Source organism: Bombina bombina, chromosome 9 (genome assembly GCF_027579735.1).
Source record: "Bombina bombina isolate aBomBom1 chromosome 9, aBomBom1.pri, whole genome shotgun sequence".
NCBI classification, from domain to species: domain Eukaryota; kingdom Metazoa; phylum Chordata; class Amphibia; order Anura; family Bombinatoridae; genus Bombina; species Bombina bombina.
In genome coordinates, this window is record NC_069507.1 from 128,725,357 (window position 1) to 128,743,230 (window position 17,874).

The 17,874-nt window shown below is 38.7% G+C and overlaps 1 protein-coding gene across 1 annotated transcript in view; it reads left to right on the top strand.

Annotated features, from left to right (window-relative positions):
- Positions 1 to 423: 423 nt before the first annotated feature.
- UNC93B1 (unc-93 homolog B1, TLR signaling regulator) overlaps positions 424 to 17,874 on the top strand; it is a 71,769-nt gene continuing 54,318 nt past the window's right edge. The window contains exons 1-3 of the mRNA XM_053692370.1: positions 424 to 728; positions 14,113 to 14,234; positions 14,348 to 14,489. Coding sequence (XP_053548345.1) covers positions 14,127 to 14,234; positions 14,348 to 14,489 — 250 coding nt within the window. The 5' untranslated portion in view covers positions 424 to 728; positions 14,113 to 14,126. The remainder of the gene's footprint in view (positions 729 to 14,112; positions 14,235 to 14,347; positions 14,490 to 17,874) is intronic.

A 17,874-nucleotide genomic window follows, 5' to 3' on the forward strand; every position in this document is an offset into this window, starting at 1 on the left:
CACGTGGGCCATATAGATAACACTGTGTTCAGGCACAGAAAGTTAAGATCTAGCACATTACAATGCTAAATTTAAGACAATAGATAATAAACAGTCACAGTCATGTGATCAGGGGGCTGGAAGAAGGTTCCTAGATACAAGGTAATCACAGAGGTAAAAAGTATATTAATATAACTGTGTTGGTTATGCAAAACTGGGGAATGAGTAATAAAGGGATTATCTATCTTTTAAAACAATAACAATTCTATGGTTGACTGTCCCTTTAACAAAGTTGCCCAGACAATTTCTACCAGGCTTGTAAGTGGTTAAAGGGAGGTGGAGCCACTGCTGAACGTTCTTGCTTGTATATAAAAAAAACAGGAACTTCTCTGATATTTTTAAGAAGTGAAAGTAAAGTTGTTTGTAACAACCATATCTTTATTTACAACTTGTGTTTGTTCACTGCTTGTTTGTGTCTTGCTAATTTCTTTCTAATTAATCACTATTATCTCACTGTTTAATTAACACTGCTTTCTTGTTGCCTTTATCACTGATTAACACTGTCTCCACCTCCCCCTTTTTTATTTCTGCCCACTTTCCTGTTTTCTCCTCCCCTCTCTATACTTCCTCTTTCAAAGCATTTAACTGAACAAGAAAGGAACAAATATACAAATACATTTGCAGTTTCAGAAGGAGATGGGCGTCTAAAGTGAGCAGTGTTCGTTGAAATCTTCAAAAAGAGAGAAACAGTAAGAATCATTTATGTTGGTGATATCAGTTACAGTGTTTGTGATTTCACTACTTGTTAGTGATGTGTGTGTAGGCTGTAGGGGATGTTGGCTTAGGAGTCACAGGCTGAATGGCAGAATTTGAGTAAAGTTAAAGGGACAGTATACTGTAAAATAGTTTTTCCCTTAATGTGTTTACAATTGCTTTTTTACCAACTGCAGAGTAAAAAATGTATGAAAATTTGCTTTTTAAGGTTTATTTCTGTATATTAAAGCTCTGATTTTGTGTTTTGAAGCCACAGCCTAATAAAATAGGTTGAGCTTGTAGGTATAATCAGATCTCATTACTGTATCACATTGTGCACATATACCTGCTTCTTTATCTTATATCTGTCCTTAAAACAATCCCCAATACTTTGAGAGAACAATGGAAAATCAACATTTTATTACCTTATCTCTGCTTTAACACACTGGGAGTGTAATTTCTTCTGCTGGCTGTGTTTACAAAGCTTATCTATAGCTGGTACGCGCGGCCACAAACTTTTAGAATAGGTGGGGATACCACATGCTAAATTAACAATTTCAAATGCCAATATATGGGTAAAGGAGCTACTTGTAAACAATTTAATACACTCCAGCAGGTAAAGTGGATCATTGGGAACAAATTAAAGGGGAGAAATTTTTTGAGTAAACTGCCCCTTTAATGCAACAATATTTTTCCTGCTTATGAAAAGCAGAGGTAGAATTACACATTAAACCTCACAATCAGTGTGATACAATGTTTTTAAGTGTGCAGATTGTGATACCTATTAATGGATCAACAAAATCAATTTTGTTTTTATTCCATAAGCTTACAAGACCTCAGAGGTCTCTTCTTTAGGGGTTTTGAAAGCTTACAGAATAAAAAAACCTTGATTTTGTAGTTTTTATAAAAGGTATCACAATATACTAAAGGAACATTCTCTATGGGACCAATACAGCAACAACACTTTTTCTGTTTAAATGTGCAAAGATTATCGGAAAGTGTGCACTTCATAATACTTATAAAATATATATATATATGCACACACAGTCAGAAATGAAGTGCACTCACTGGGCCTTGCTTCAGATTTTTTATGCAAAAGTGTGAACGTTTTCAGGGGATTAGCCCCTTCCTCAGACATACATCAAAACAGAAATAGACAAATTTACCCCAAACCAGCCACCATTTAAAAACATTAGCCGCCGTGTCCCGCGATCTCCCGGGTAGTGGCGCCACCGACATATGAAGTCATCATCCCGGGCAACATGAGATTACGGCAGTGAAGACATAAACAAATAATCAAATAATACCACATTTTACAATAAATCAGAAACAGATGTATGTGTCCTGCATACGTATCTTTGTCTATTTCTTTTTTGATGTATGTCGGAGGAATGGGCTAATCCCCCGAAAATGTTTACACTTTTGCATTAAAAGTCTGAAGCAAGACCCGGTGACTGCATTTCATTTCTGATTGTATACTATTCTATTTGTTGCACACCGGGCACCAGGAGTCACCTGGAGTGCTGGTCTGTCTACACATTATACATATAAAAATATATATATATATATATATATATATATATATATATATATATATATATATATATATATATATATATATATATATATATATATTCTGTATATATAAATAAAATAATAATATTGCCTTTATAAGAAACACAGTTGGCTCACAATCTATTTAAAAACATGGTTCTTAGATATATATAATGCTTTAAATATGTGTTGTTTAAAAAGAGCTCAGTCCCAGAAAACGCCAGTTAAAACCAAATAATATTATAGAAACAAATCTGATTGGTACTCAGTCAATGTCGCAATGCAAAACGTCTTCAATAGGGCTCCAGCACTGATTGAAAAGGAATTGCTTGGAGGATACTCAGTAACACCAGGCTAATTTCTTAGCTGAGTGATAGGTGTTATCCCCAGGCAGTGATTCCTAGGGCAGAGGGAGGAGTGGATGTCATTGAGAGACTTCACTGTTGCAAGATCACTTGGAATCTAAGAGACGGCAAAGTAGGGTGTTACATCTGTCACTGAACACTCTGTACACAAAGGGCCAGATTACAAATTGAGAGCAAAATATCGCTTCTGCTAAAGCGATATTTGTGCTCAATTGAGTAATACCAGCGTACGCAAACGTGTGCTGATATTACGAGTTAGGTGCAATGCGAAAGCGACCTCACGTTCGCTTTGCATGGAAGCATTGCGCTCATGAGAGTATGCTTCCATAGGCTCCAATGGGAGCCTTGATCTGACGCCGTCATACACAGCACAGAAACTAAGCACATCAAAGTGCAGCAAACGTAAATATATACATATAGTAATGTAAAGGCTGTTTTCAGTGCCAATCTTCTAACACTCCACACCTGCCACGTTTAACCCCTAAAAACTACCTAAAAGACCCTTTATTTTGGGGGCATTTGTGGCACTTTTAGAAAATTAACCAGATATGTGATCTCTGGTTAATTTTCTGAGCGATAATTGCTACCACAAGCTCGCAGTAGCAATAACCAGCCACTTGTAATGGTTGGTTATTTATTGCGCACCCACAAACGGCCAAATTTGCTGTTTGCCGACAAGCGATAAATTATTAATCTAGCCCAATAAGAGGATGTCTTTAGAATTTTATGGAAGCATTTTTTGCTTTTAGCTGCAGAATATAAATGAATTGCTTTGGTTCAGGCAGGATGCAGATTTTCCTACAAATTAGGTCCAATGGTAACATTTTGTGGTCATAAGAAGAAAAAATGGGGTTTATTTTGCAGCGCTAAAAAAATATAGGAAATGATGATACCAATCTAATTTATGTTTTATACATTCTAGTTTATTTAAAAATTCTTATAACACATAAAAACAACAGCAAATGCTTTTCCTAATTAATCAAGGGACGTCTCCCTTATACAACACTTATAAAAACAGACTAGAACCATATAATCCTAGAATTCCAGGTATAAAGGAACATTTTGTGGTCATCACAGTTGAAGCCACAAAAAAGACATTCCTCATGGCTCTCTTGTAAAGGTATATAGAGCCTGTCAATTTGTTATGCTAGCTTCATAATTTAATTCAGCAATCACTGAAGAAGGGATCAATGTTAAAAATCTGCTTGAATTGCAGGTCCACTTATGTATTTTATTTTTTACATTGTACGTCTTGCAATTTACAATATGCGGGTTTCACTACCAGAGAAATTTGATCAAGAATTTGCCAACATTTGTCATCCATAAATACAGGTACTTCAACTACGCCTCTTGTGCACCACTTTGTGCACCAACATAATGAAGATGTTAAATCTTTAATGTGGAGGGCAATTGAAAAAGTTATTTTCCCAAGAAGATGGGGACATATTTAAGCTACTGAGTTGACAAGAGATGTATTGGCTCTTTAGATTGGGAACACGTGTTCCGTCAGGTCTAAATTCAGAATATGATTTGGCTGTTAAAGCTATGGGGCCTATTTATCATGATGCGAGCGGACATGATCCGATATCCGCTGCACATCGATAAATGCCGAAAGCATACGCTCTCAGCACCTATCATTGCACCAGCAGTTCTGGTGAACTGCTGGTGCAATACCGCCCCTGCAGATTTGCGGCCAATCGGCTGCTAGCAGGGGGTGTCAATCAACCTGATCGTATTGGATCGGGTTGATTTTCGGCGATGTCTGTCTGCCGCCTCAGAGTAGACGGACAGGTTATGGAGCAGTGGTCCTTACGGAGCTTGATAAATAGGCCCCTTTATATTTAAAGCAGAGAATAACTCCTTATTCAACATTTTATGGATAAAGGTATCATTTTGCAAAGAGTACAGTAAATGTACATTCTGACATAACATTAGGTAAATTATGGGCCAGATTTGAGAGAGTTGAGCACAAAATATTGCATACACTAAAGCGATATTTGTACTAAACTGAGTAATACCAGTGCACACTGTGTGCAGGTATTACGAGTTAATCAAATGATGCAATGGTCCACAGCACTCCGATATAAAAGTTCACTTTATTGTGGGCAAGTTTAAACAGAACAGTAACATGTCGGGGTTCTCCCCTTAATCACACATATTGTAAAGTGTTTTTTTAATAGCTTTTAAAGGCATTTTGGCGCCAGAGGCTTCATTCTTAAGTCTCTACTCCCATCTACTGGAGCTGGAGGAGATTGCAGACAATTTCGAATATCTACTCTGCAATCTAAATAAAGTTTTTTTTATATGGACTCCCTCTGCTGTTTACTTTCATCACAAATTGCTAATATGTTACCAAATATTTATACAACATTAAAATCAATAATAATGTACAAATAATTTACAAACTGGGATGCAGCCTGCATTACAAGGATACAATCTAATTTCTAGAGGCTTACAACAAAAAAAATCATACCATATTATTAAAAAATACAGTTAGATCATAATCTTTATTAAAGGCTTTAAGTCTAAGAGGCCCATTTATCAAGCTCCGTATGGAGCTTGTGGTCCCGTGTTTCTGGCGAGTCTTCAGACTCACCAGAAACAGTAGTTATGAAGCAGTGGTCTAAAGACCGGTGCTCCATAACCCTGTCCGCCTGCTCTGAGCAGGCAGACAGGAATCACCACAATTCAACCCGATCGAGTACAATCGGGTTAATTGACACCCCCTGCTGGCGGCCGATTGGCTGCGAGTCTGCAGGGGGCGGCGTTACATCATTTGATTACCTATTTGGGAGTTAAGGCAGCAACCCCAGGTCTTCACGTGCACTAAGTGATGTTTGTCGTATGCTGTACCATTTTATGTTTACACGGTATTACGAGTTAGGTACAATGCTTACAAGAGCGCGCTTCCATAGGCTCCAATGGGAGCCTCGTTCTGATGCCATCATACACGGCACAGAACTAAGCGCAGTAGAGGGGGTAAGTTGCGTAGCAATGGGCAGCAATTTTAAATATAAATGTATATGAATATATACATATATATTTACAGGGAACACGCAGTTCTCATAGACCGCAATATAAAGGCACTTTTCAGTGCTGTTTTTTTTTTCTCACACCCCACACCTGCCAACGTTTAAGTCCTTAAAACAGCCTAGTGCAGTTTTTTTTTTAAATGAAAAAAATGCTACATTTATTTTTCATAAAAACATAATAGACCCTCAATTTTGGGGGCATTTGGGTCACTTTTAGAAAATTAAGCAGAGATCTGATCTCTGATTAATTTTCTGAGTGCTAATTGATATTGCGAGCTCACAGTAGAAATAACCAGCCACTTATAATTACTGGTTATTTATCGCATGCCTGCAAACAGGCAAATCTAGCCCTATATGTTTAACTGTCCTGTTAAATACATTTCTGTATTTGTATTTATAGATTTATTTATTTGCTATAGTCATAGGTAGAAAATATATTATATAATTATTATTATATATAATTATTATATATAGTGTGTATTGATTTATGATTATGATAATTTTGTCTGTGTGTGTGTGTATATATATATATATATATATATATATATATATATATATATATATATATATATATATATATATATATATAAATATATAAAAGCAGGAAATCCCCAAAGGAGGGAAACATTGAGACCGAAGCTACATCCAAGGTCAGTTCAAAACCAGTTTATTGGCAGAGTGCAGGTATAAAGGTGAAGCCAGGACATAAACACCTGACGCTTCATCATATATAGTGTGTATTGATTTATGATTATGATAATTTTGTCTGTGTGTGTGTGTATATATATATATATATATATATATATATATATATATATATATATATAGTGGCTGGGGAGGCACTAGCTAGTATCAGAGCCAAAGTGCTGAGATATTAAATACACTATAAAATAAAATAAAACAGAGGGACACACACACACATGTAGAAAAACATATCTATTTTAATTTGTATTTAATATTTAAACACAGCAAATGTATACCTTCTGCAGGTGAACATGTAAACTTACTAAATGGAAACGTAAATTGCTATGCAAAAAAGTGTTGCTTCATTTTTACATAATTTGCAGGCTTTTAAACTATGAATAGTTCTATAGATCTATAAACATGGAGAAACATAAAGTACCATGGGGCAAATGGGCTAACCTTAGGCCTTACCCTTGACCTGACCATTTCTCAGCTGTGATTTTATTCCCTTGGCTGCCAGTACCACACAAATATATTATATTGCCTCTTCAGTTACCAGTAACATACAAGACACTGACAGTGTATTGGGGACTTTAAAGGGATATGAAACCCAAAAATGTTATTTTGTGATTCAAAGTATATAATTTTTTTAAGAAAAGTTTTTCATTTACTTCTATTATCAAAATTGCTTCATTCACATGATATTCTTTGTTGAAGAGATACAGAGGTAGGTGTCTAGAGCACTACATGGCAGGAAATTGTGCTGCCATCTATTGCTCTTGCATATGGATAACATTCTTGAAAAATTCCTGCCATATAGTGCTCCAGAAATGGGCAGGCTCCTGAGCTTACCTCTCTGCTTTTCAACAAAAGATACAAAAAGAGCAAAGTCAATTTGATAATAGAAGTAAATTAGAAAGTTGTTTGAAATAGCATACTCTACCTGAATTACAAAATAAAAAAATTGGACATGTCCCTTTAAGTCTACACCAGAATTTGTATTGTTTAAAAAGATAGAAAATGTATTTACCATTCCCCAGTTTTGCATACCTCTGTGATTACCTTGTGTCTAAGCCTCTGCAGACTGCTCCACAATGTTATCAATATTGCACACATGAACTAATGCCCTCTAGTTGTGAAATATTGTCAAAATGCATTCAGATAAGAGGTGGCATTCAAGGGCTAACAAATTAGCATATGAGCCTCCTAGGTTTAGCTTTCAACTAAGAATACCAAGAGAACAAAGTAAAATTGATGATAAAAGTACATTGAAAAGTTGTTTAAGATTACATGCCCTATCTGAATCATGAAAGCTTATTTTTGACTAGACCGTACTTTTAAAAACTGGACATTAAAGTGTTCAGTATTTTTGTATAGATTTTACTGTACACACTGTTGAAATACTGAAAACTCCAGTTAAATATTGGACACTTGGAGACCCAATCAGACTTGGAATAAGGGGAAGCAATCAAAGAAGCCTTCATCTAAAACTAAGTCATCATGAAGGGTCTGCCCCCGGTCCAGGATTGGATCAAGTGGGGGGCAGACTTTCCTTGTTTTGACAAGCTTGGATACGTGATGTTCCAGACTCTTGGGTTGTGTACATATTATCTCAGGGTTACAAAATAGAATTCAAGACTCGTCCTCCCAGATTCCTCCTCTCAAGATCATCTGCGGATCAGGTAAAATGAGAGGCATTCTTAAGTTGCGTTCAGGACCTTTCCTCCCTGGGAGTGATTGTTCCAGTCCCAGTAAGGGAACAGGGTCTAGGATTCTATTCAAATCTGTTTTTGGTTCACAAAAAAGAGGGAACTTTTCGACCCATTTTAGTTCTAAAGTGTCTCAACAAATTTCTCAGGGTACAGTCCTTCAAAATGGAAACCATTTGTTCCATTCTTCCTTTGGTCCAAGAGGGCCGGTTCATGATGACCATAGACCTGAAGGACGCGTATCTTCATGTTCCCATCCACAGGGCTCATCACCAGTTCATGAGATTCGCTTTTCTAGACAAGCATTTTCAATGTGTTGCTCTTCCGTTTGGCCTTGCTACAGCTCCCAGAATATTCACAAAGGTTCTGGGGGCTCTCTTGGCAGTTGTCAGGTCTCAGGGAATTGCGGTGGCGCTTTACCTGGACGACATATTGGTTCAGGTGCTATATTTTCAAATGGCAAACTCTCATACAGAGATCTTGTTGTCGTTTCTACGTTCCCACGGATGGAAACTGAATCTGGAGAAGAGTTCCCTTGTTCCAACTACAAGGGTGTGTTTCTTAGGGACCATCATAGATTCCCTATCTATAAAGATTTTTCTGACAGAGGTCAGAAAATCCAAACTTCTCTCTTCTTGCCTCTCTCTCCAGTCTACTGTTCAGCCATCAGTAGCTCAATGCATGGAGGTAATTGGTCTGATGGTCGCTTCCATGGATATCATTCCTTTTGCTCAATTCCATTTGAGAGCTCTACAATTATGCATGCTCAGACAATGGAACAGAGACCATTCGGATCTGTTTTAGAGGATAGATCTGGGCCAGTTGACAAGAGACTCTCTCTCGTGGTGGATTTCTCAGGATCATCTGTCTTAGGGCACATGTTTCCGGAGACCCTCCTGGGTGATTGTGACCACGGACGCCAGCCTACTAAGCTGGGGAGCAGTCTGGGACTCGTTAAAGGCTCAGGGCCTATGAACTCGGGAGGAGTCTTCTCTCCCCATAAACATCTTGGAGTTGAGAGTGATCTTCAATACCCTGATGGCTTGGCCTCAGTTGTCCTTAGCCTGGTTTATCAGGTTAACGTCAGACAACATCACCTCAGTGGCTTACATGAGCCACCAGGGAGGAACTCGGAGTTCCTTGGCCATGAAGGAGGTGGCTCGGATTATTCAGTGGGCAGAAGCTCACAATTGTCTTCTATCTGCCATCCACATTCCAGGAGTGGACAACTGGGAGGCAGATTTTCTGATTTCTGCACTTGCTATTCTTTTACACAAATGTCTGGTGGATGTGCCAGATGTTCAATCTTTTTGTCAGGCCTTGGTCAGAATCAGACCTATGTTTAAGCCTGTTGTGCCTCTTAGGTGCCTTTACCTAGTTCTTAGAGTTTTGCAGCAGGCTCCATTTGAGCCAATGCATTCTGTAGATATTAAGTTGTTATCTTGGAAAGTTTTGTTTCTTATTGCTATTTCCTCTGCTCGTAGAGTTTCTGAACTCTCGGCTCTGCAGTGATTTGCCTTTCCTTATTTTTCATACGGATAAGGCGGTCCTTCGTTCTAAATTAGGGTTTCTCCCTAAGGTGGTTTCGGATCGAAACATTAATCAGGAAATTGTTGTTCCTTCCTTTTGTCCTACCCTTCTTCTCATAAGGAACGTCTTTTACATAATTTGGATGTTGTGCGTGCTCTAAAATTTTACCTACAGGCTACTAAAGATTTTCTTCAGTCTTCTGCCCTGTTTGTTTGTTTCTCAGGAAAGTGTAAGGGTCAGAAGGCCTTTTCTACGTCTCTTTCCCTCTGGTTGAGAAGTATGATTCGTTTTGCTTATGAGACTGCTGGACAGCAGCCTCCTGAGAGAATTACGACTCATTCCACTAGGGCTGTCTCCTCTTCTTGGGCTTTCAAAAATGAAGCTTCTGTGGAACAGATTTGCAAGGCGGCAACATAGTCCTCTCTGCATACTTTTTCCAAATTTTCCAAATTTTATACTTTTGCCTCGGCTGAGACCTCTTTTGGGAGAAAGGTTCTTCAAGCAGTGGTGCCTTCTGTTTAGGTCTGCCTGTCTTGCTCTCCCTCCCTGCTCATTCCGTGTCCTCTAGCTTGGGTATTGGTTCCCACTAGTAATTGGAATGACATTGTGGACTCTCCATATCTTAGGAAAGAAACAAAATGTATGCTTACCTGATAAATTTCTTTCTTTCTGGACATGGAGAGTCCACGACCCTACCCTTAAGATTAGCCAGTATTTTTTTTTAACCTCAGGCACTTCTACACCTTTGTGTTATCTTCTTTTTCCATTTCCCTTTGGCTGAATGACTGGGGGTTATGGGTAAGGGAAGTGAAACTTAACAGCTTGCTTGGGTGCTCTTTGCCTCCTCCTGCTGGCAAGGAGTGAATATCCCACTAGTAATTGGAAAGACGTCGTGGACTATCCATGTCCGGAAATATATAAATTTATCAGGTAAGCATTTTTTACATCTGATTACCGTGGCAAAACTCTTGGTGTAGGTATACCTTGTATCTAAGCCTCTGATCACATGACTTTTTATTTATTATCTATTGACTTGCATTTTAGCTAATTAGTGCTGTGTGCTGACTCTTAAATAACTCCACGGGCGTGAATACAGTGTTATCTATATGGCCCACATGAACTAGCAGTCTCTTGTTGTGAAAAGCAAATAAAAAAGCATGTTATAAGAGGCTGTCTGTAGTGGCTCAGAAACAGCAAGAAATGTAGAGGTTTAAATGTTATGAAGTATATTAATATAACAATGTTGGTTGTGCAAAGTTGGGGAATGGGTAGTAAAGGCGTTATCTATCTTTTTATACACTTTTATTGTTGACTGTCCCTTTAAACAGAAAATCATTATGTCTGTACCGGGACTTGCAAGGGAGCGTGCCTCAGGCACACTCATGTTATTTCCCTATTCAGTTTAAGGAAGTTTACTATGAAATCTCATGAGATCACAGTAAAACAGTTAATGACCTCAGCACTGCAGATGCTGATTGGCTGCTGTTCATTTCTTCCTTTTTTTTAAAAAAAAAAATTTTTTACCTGCAGTTGGGCAATAACTGAAAGATAACTTTTTACACAGCACTTATTCTGGTGAGCTTAGAAAATTGAGAGGCAAAATATCTTCGTTTTTTTTACATAGAGATGTTCAGGTGATATTTTCAAGTAAGCTTTTTACAGCTGTGCTGCATCACTTTCAAGTGATTTAGCATATAAGTAGTATGTCCCTTTAAGCTCTATGGGCAAGAGCTAAAAATAGCAAAGTAAGTCTCACAGGGTTGTTCATTCTCTGACAGTGACTTGAAGGCACCAGATCATATGCAGGGCTTCAGCAGGGGGGAAATATAGAACATATTCTGATTGATAGATTATATATTATTTTTGTTTTTCTTATTTTTTTTGTAAGAATTATTTTTTTTGTATAAAATACATGAATTTATTGTTGGAATATTCAGCTGGGATCTCTGAAAAAAGGAGGTTGTATAATAAGAGAGCAGGCATTCCATGCAAGCTTTCTTCATGAGGGGAAAAGGGAACACAAGATGAGACCTCCAGCTAATTAAACCATGTCTAAGAGATCCTCTGCCAGACAGAACATCTTTATTTACTGATTTACTATGCCTAGAAATGCCAGTAATAATCACAGCAGATCCTGAACTCTGTGCATTAGTCTATAAACAGATCCTATGATTTCTATGCATTTTGAGATTGCATGTTTCTGGCATACATATGCCATGCATCAGTTCTACAGGAAACATGTCATGAATGATTATGTACATAGGTGACCAACACAGCATGCATGCCAAGCACACAGTGCAGCTGCAACAAAAGTGTAAAGGCTGTGACACACTGAGAGCGGCGCGCAGTGTGATGATGCAGCTGTGCGAGCTCAGTGTGCCCTGCCTTTTCTTCTCTGCGTGCTCAGCTGCATCAGGTCGCGTAGCTGAGCGCTCAGAGTTGACATATTTGAACTTCAGAAGCGATGTGACGCAGCGCGAGGCCGTTGCTTCGCCTTGCGCAACATCGCTTGCAGTATGTCACAGGCTTAAGGAGCAAACCAGATACACTGTAAAGCGACGGGTTACGTGCACAGCACGGTGCTGGGCTGTGGGCAGATGCATCTAACTCCGGGTAAGATTCTATCTCTCCTCTCAGCATCACGCACAGGCCTACACCGTGCAGGGAAGTAAGCGTGTAGACACCCCTGGAAGACCTGTGCACCCCATCCCTCAGCAAGGCTGAGCCGGCCTTGCGCATTGCTCGCTGCTGCCAGACTGGCATTGCACGGGGCCACCTTGATGCTAACACTGCGAACCTCACTAGTAGATGTCGGATCTTGCCGTAGGAAGCACTATTTTCGCTCGGAAAAGGGGCTACTAGTTTGACAGCTACCTTCATCAGCACTGCTAGTGTGTGTCACTCTTCCTGGACAGTTCACTTCCCCCCCAGTCTGATGTAGGAAAAATGTGAGCAATTCCATAAAAAAGCTTTTATAATTTCCTCCTCCAGAATTTAGTGTCAGTGTTTAAATTAGTTTGCCTTGTTGAAAGACATGATGCTTAATTTATGTGTATTGTATAGAATCTCAGCATTCTCTGTGATAGTGTGACATATTCTAATCATCTTAAGCAGAATTGTCTTAAAACTTAATACCACAAAATACACTGATCAAAAAAAACTACACATTGATGTTGTGAACCAGGAACGTGACCGGGTAGTGTTACTTCTTTGGCTCCTCCCCATGAGGCAGCTATGAGAGCTGCCTCAATTGGGGGTTTATTGGCGCTTGTGCTTGCGGTTCCTAAGGTACTGCACAGTGTGGTTATCTATTAATTTAAAATATCTTTACTTTCTACTAAATTTAAACCACTAAATCTCTATGGTGGTACCACTAAAACCAAAACAGATAAATTGTGAAATAAACTCTGAGAGGCCCTCCATTATTTGTCAAACAGTTTATTTAGGAATCAATATATGTTAATAATAAGATAAATATTTACAGGTGTATATATATATATAAATCTATTTTACAGATACAGTCCACATTTTAAGATACAGGGCAACTTTACTACACACTAACCCCAATTTGTTCAATACTGCTAAAATAATCATAGGAATGTACTTAGCCATATTTCTTGAGAGTTTCAGCCATCTTTACAGCATGCCCAGGATACAAAAGAGAGAGAGGCTCTGGTGTTACAGTATTTTATACCCCAATTCAAAAGGGAGTGGCTTATCAAATGTCACTCAAAAAGACCATTGGGTGTGTCTTTCTAGACAGACACTAGACAAAAGAACTACTTGAATAAACCAGCTATGTGAATTGCCAGTTATAAAATCTGTGAGCTATATTCCAATATCCCTGTGATAAAAATGTCACCACATTCAGTCATGTTACGCAATTGAGAGCGGCAGATCTGCTCACTGCTTCTCTCCGATTATATACAAAAAATGTTTTTTTTTTATTTTGTTCTGTTATCGATTTTTTTTCTCCATGATGCCTACCCTGACTGAATTATATAAATATATATATATATATATATATATATATATATATATATATATATATATATATACACAGTGTGTATATATATATTATATATATATATATATATATATATATATATATATATATGCAGAGAGAGATATATAAAGTTTAACACACACATAATTATAAGTTTATGAAATTTTCTGATCTGTTGCTTATTTTATATGTTTGTATTTGCAAATAAATGTTTTTTATATATTCTTTATATATTTTTATATATACGCTAAATGTTTCTTTAAGTGGTTCTGATGTCATTTATAGTACCCAATCAGGCTTGTGGGGGCTTTTTAAAAGAAGTGTCTACTAATCATGTTTTCGGGGCTAAAAGTACGGCAAAATGCATTAGCTCACTCATTTGGCACTGGAACCGTAGGTTACATGTATGGAATGTGCATTTTACCTTGTGCTGAATAAATGTTAAATTTTATATTTTTAAATCATGGCTACACGCAATACTGTTTTCTTTAACTGTGCAGGTACATACTTGGATATGGCTCAAGTCTATCAGGATGCATCCATTAATGGTATAGCAGCAGATGGAGTGGGTGGGGTTTCACTGATTGATGAGACTCCTATATTGGATGGCGCTAATGCACAGGTATTATATTGTGTAACCATTGGCATCATGTGATTTATTCATGAATGTGAGATCTTGACAGGCATCTGCTTTAAAGTCAGCCATGTGATCTTTATCTGTGCGCTATGTTACAGGTGGAGGAGTTCTTGGGTGAGAAGACTGACTATGATGAGGAGGCAGAAGAGAAGAGATATTATCGGCGCAAGAGGCTTCTGACTGTGAAAAGCGTTGTGTGTGCAAGTCTGGGTGCTGCCATCACATATGGGGTATATTTGGGTATGTCATAATTACTTATATACACAAATAATATGTTCTAGGAAACAGAGCAAATAGTTACCATAGTATCATAGTCAGGTTTTGTTTATTGGGCAACATTAAAAAGTATTCACCTTGCTTTATGTGACAGTACATTTTTCAGCACTACATTGTAAGCATATAAGTGCATATATTATGCTTATTTCCACAAGTGATTACAACAATTTGTTTAGTTTGATTCCATGTTTGAACTAGTTTTCTTTTAGATTATCCTATGTTCCATACAGCCTTGTTTGGACAATTCTCTTTTAGTGTCGTTTGATATCTGCCCTTAATTGTCTTTAGCAGGGTAAAAAGATAAGGGGCAACTTAAATTCAAACATGGAACAGATAGGAGAAAACCTAAAACAACTGTGTGCGCAAAAAATGCTTCAAATAATTCAAAGAAAAGAATTAAAATAAGAATAAATTCAAAAGAAATATATACATGTGATCCCAAATAAGGGTAGGTGCCGCTTCCTCTTCAAATGAAAAATCCCAAGCTGGGAAAGGAGTGATCTGTGAAGTAGAAAAAGAAAGAGGGTGTTCCAATAGTGAAATACGTTAATGTAATGCAGCAATCCACAAAGCCCCCAATGGAGATATACTCACAAACGAGAATCACTCAATAGTGCAGTAGGTGCATGCTGAAACATCAGAGCTGTCCAGCTAGCTCACACTCAGGCCTCCAGCAAACTTGATATGCCACACAGAGGATACCGGATCAGTTACAAGACTCTGCTTTGCTGTATTCGATAAGGATCTATTAAATGGGGTATCTTCGCAATAATCACTCTGTCAGGTATCAGTCATTTCGAGCAAAAAATAAAATTGCTGACCCCAGATAAAGACTCAATTGCCAATATAAAAACCAATGCGTTTAATATACGCTTGACATAAAAAAAAAGTATCACAACGCTTTCCTCAGTCCAAAGACTGTTTTATCAGGTGATAAAATAAGTAGTAGCAACACTTGCTTATAAAGATACAATATTAAACAAGCATTTAATTCAGCTGTGTGTGTTACTAAACCTGCTGGGTTGTGATTGGGTAAGCATGACTGTCAATCATGGTTACATTTGATTAAAAACTCCCAATGTCCAATAGAGAAACTTACTGATGATTGTCTCAATGAGAATCAATCCAATCCAATTCAGCTAAAACAATTTGAAAGGATAGCGGACCTAAGTTGAGAACAACGTTTGTTGGATGTTTCCTATTCGTTGTAGGACTCGTTACCAAAAACAAAGACAGATTAAAGCAACTTCTAATTAGTGAATGCTTGTAATCTCATACCGCTTCTTTATATAGATCGTGTTTATAACCAGTTTTGATATGGGACTGAACACACGCAGATACAAAAACAGGGGGCATCATTAAATATTAGTTGATGAAACAAAAATGCACTAATTGGTACATATCGAAAGTTAGACTCCCACCCTTCACCTCCAAGCCCACAGAAATCGGCTGCGGTGTACCCCAAGGCTCTTCTCTAAGCCCCACCCTATTCAACATCTACATGGCCCCTCTCTTCGCCATTGCCTGACGATACGACCTCAACATCGTCTCCTACGCCGACGACACCCAGCTAATCATCTCACTCACCAGTGACCCCACCACCACCAAGAGAAACGTCCATGAAGGGCTAACAGCAGTCTCCACCTGGATGAACTACAACTGCCTAAAGCTGAACGCAGACAAGACCGAAGTCCTCCTCCTTGGTCCCACCACATCTGCTTGGAATAACTCATGGTGGCCCACAGCCCTCGGACACCCTCCAACCCCCACCGACCATGCACGAAATCTAGGCGTCATCCTGGACTCATCGCTCTCCATGGACCGGCAAATCAACGCCATCTCTTCTGCATGCTTCCACACACTTCACCTGCTGCGAAAGATCTTCAAATGGATCCCAACTGAGACCAGGAAGACTGTCACTCACGCCCTCGTCAGCAGCCGACTGGACTATGGTAACGCACTCTACGCCGGCACCACCATCAATCTCCAAAAGAGACTACAGCGCATCCAGAACTCCTCGGCTAGACTAATCCTTGACATCGCTCGTCAATGCCACACCACTAAACACCTGCGGGACCTGCACTGGCTCCCATCAACAAAAGAATAACCTTCAAGCTTCTCACCCACGCATTCAAGGTCCTCCATAACATCGGTCCCGAATACTTGAACCACCGTGTTACCTTCTACACCCCTACCAGACAACTTTGATCGGCCAACCAAGCCCTCGCTGTCATCCCCCGCATCAGGAAAACCACAGCGGGAGGCAGATCCTTCTCTCACCTGGCAGCCAAGACTTGGAACACCCTCCCGCTGCACCTCAGACAAGCTACCACCCTAACTAAGTTCAGAAAGGACCTCAAGACCTGGCTCTTCAACTGAACTGCAACCCTCAGCGCCTTGAGACCCTTATGGGTGAATAGCCGCGCTTTACAACAACCCAATAGATAGATAGACAGAGAGTTAAGAGTCACAGAGGAATGGATAAATATATATATATATATATATATATATATATATATATATATATATATATATATATATATATATATATATATATATACCACTCACATTCAGAGAACACTAGGTGAGCTGATCATCTAAATAACTCTAAATGAAAATATATAACTATCAGCGAGATTACGAGTTTTGAGCGCTATAGGGAAATTAACGACCGCAACATTTTTGGCATTATTTCACCTCCCTATAGCGCTGCTATTACAGGTTTACAAAAAGCAGGCTTGTGTGGGCAATATGGTTGCATTGAGCGCCATACCTCACCGAAATCAAGCTCTGCTTTGACGTGCTTGTGCATGATTTCCCCATAGATATCAATGGGGAGAGTTGGCAAAAAAAAGCCTAACACCTGCAATCGCGGAATGAAAAGCTCCGTAATGCAGCCCCATTGATGTCTAAGGGGAAAAGAAAATGTAACGTTTAAACCTAACATAAACCCCACGTCTGAACACCCCTAATCTGCTGCCCCTAACATTGCCGCCACCTACATTACAGTTATTAACCCCTAATCTGCTGCCCCAACATCGCCGCCACCTACATTACAATTATTAACCCCTAATCTGCCGCCCCTAACATCGCCGTCACCTACCTACACTTATTAACACCTAAACTGCCGCCCCCAATGTCGGCGCCACTATACTAAAGTTATTAACCCCTAAACCTAACCCTGATGTAACCCTAAGTCTAACCCTAACACCACCTAACTTAAATATAATTAAAATAAATCTAAATAAACCTTACAATTATTAACTAAATAATTCCTATTTAAAACTAAATACATACTTACCTGTAAAAAAAAACCTAAGCTAGCTACAAAATAACTAATAGTTATAAT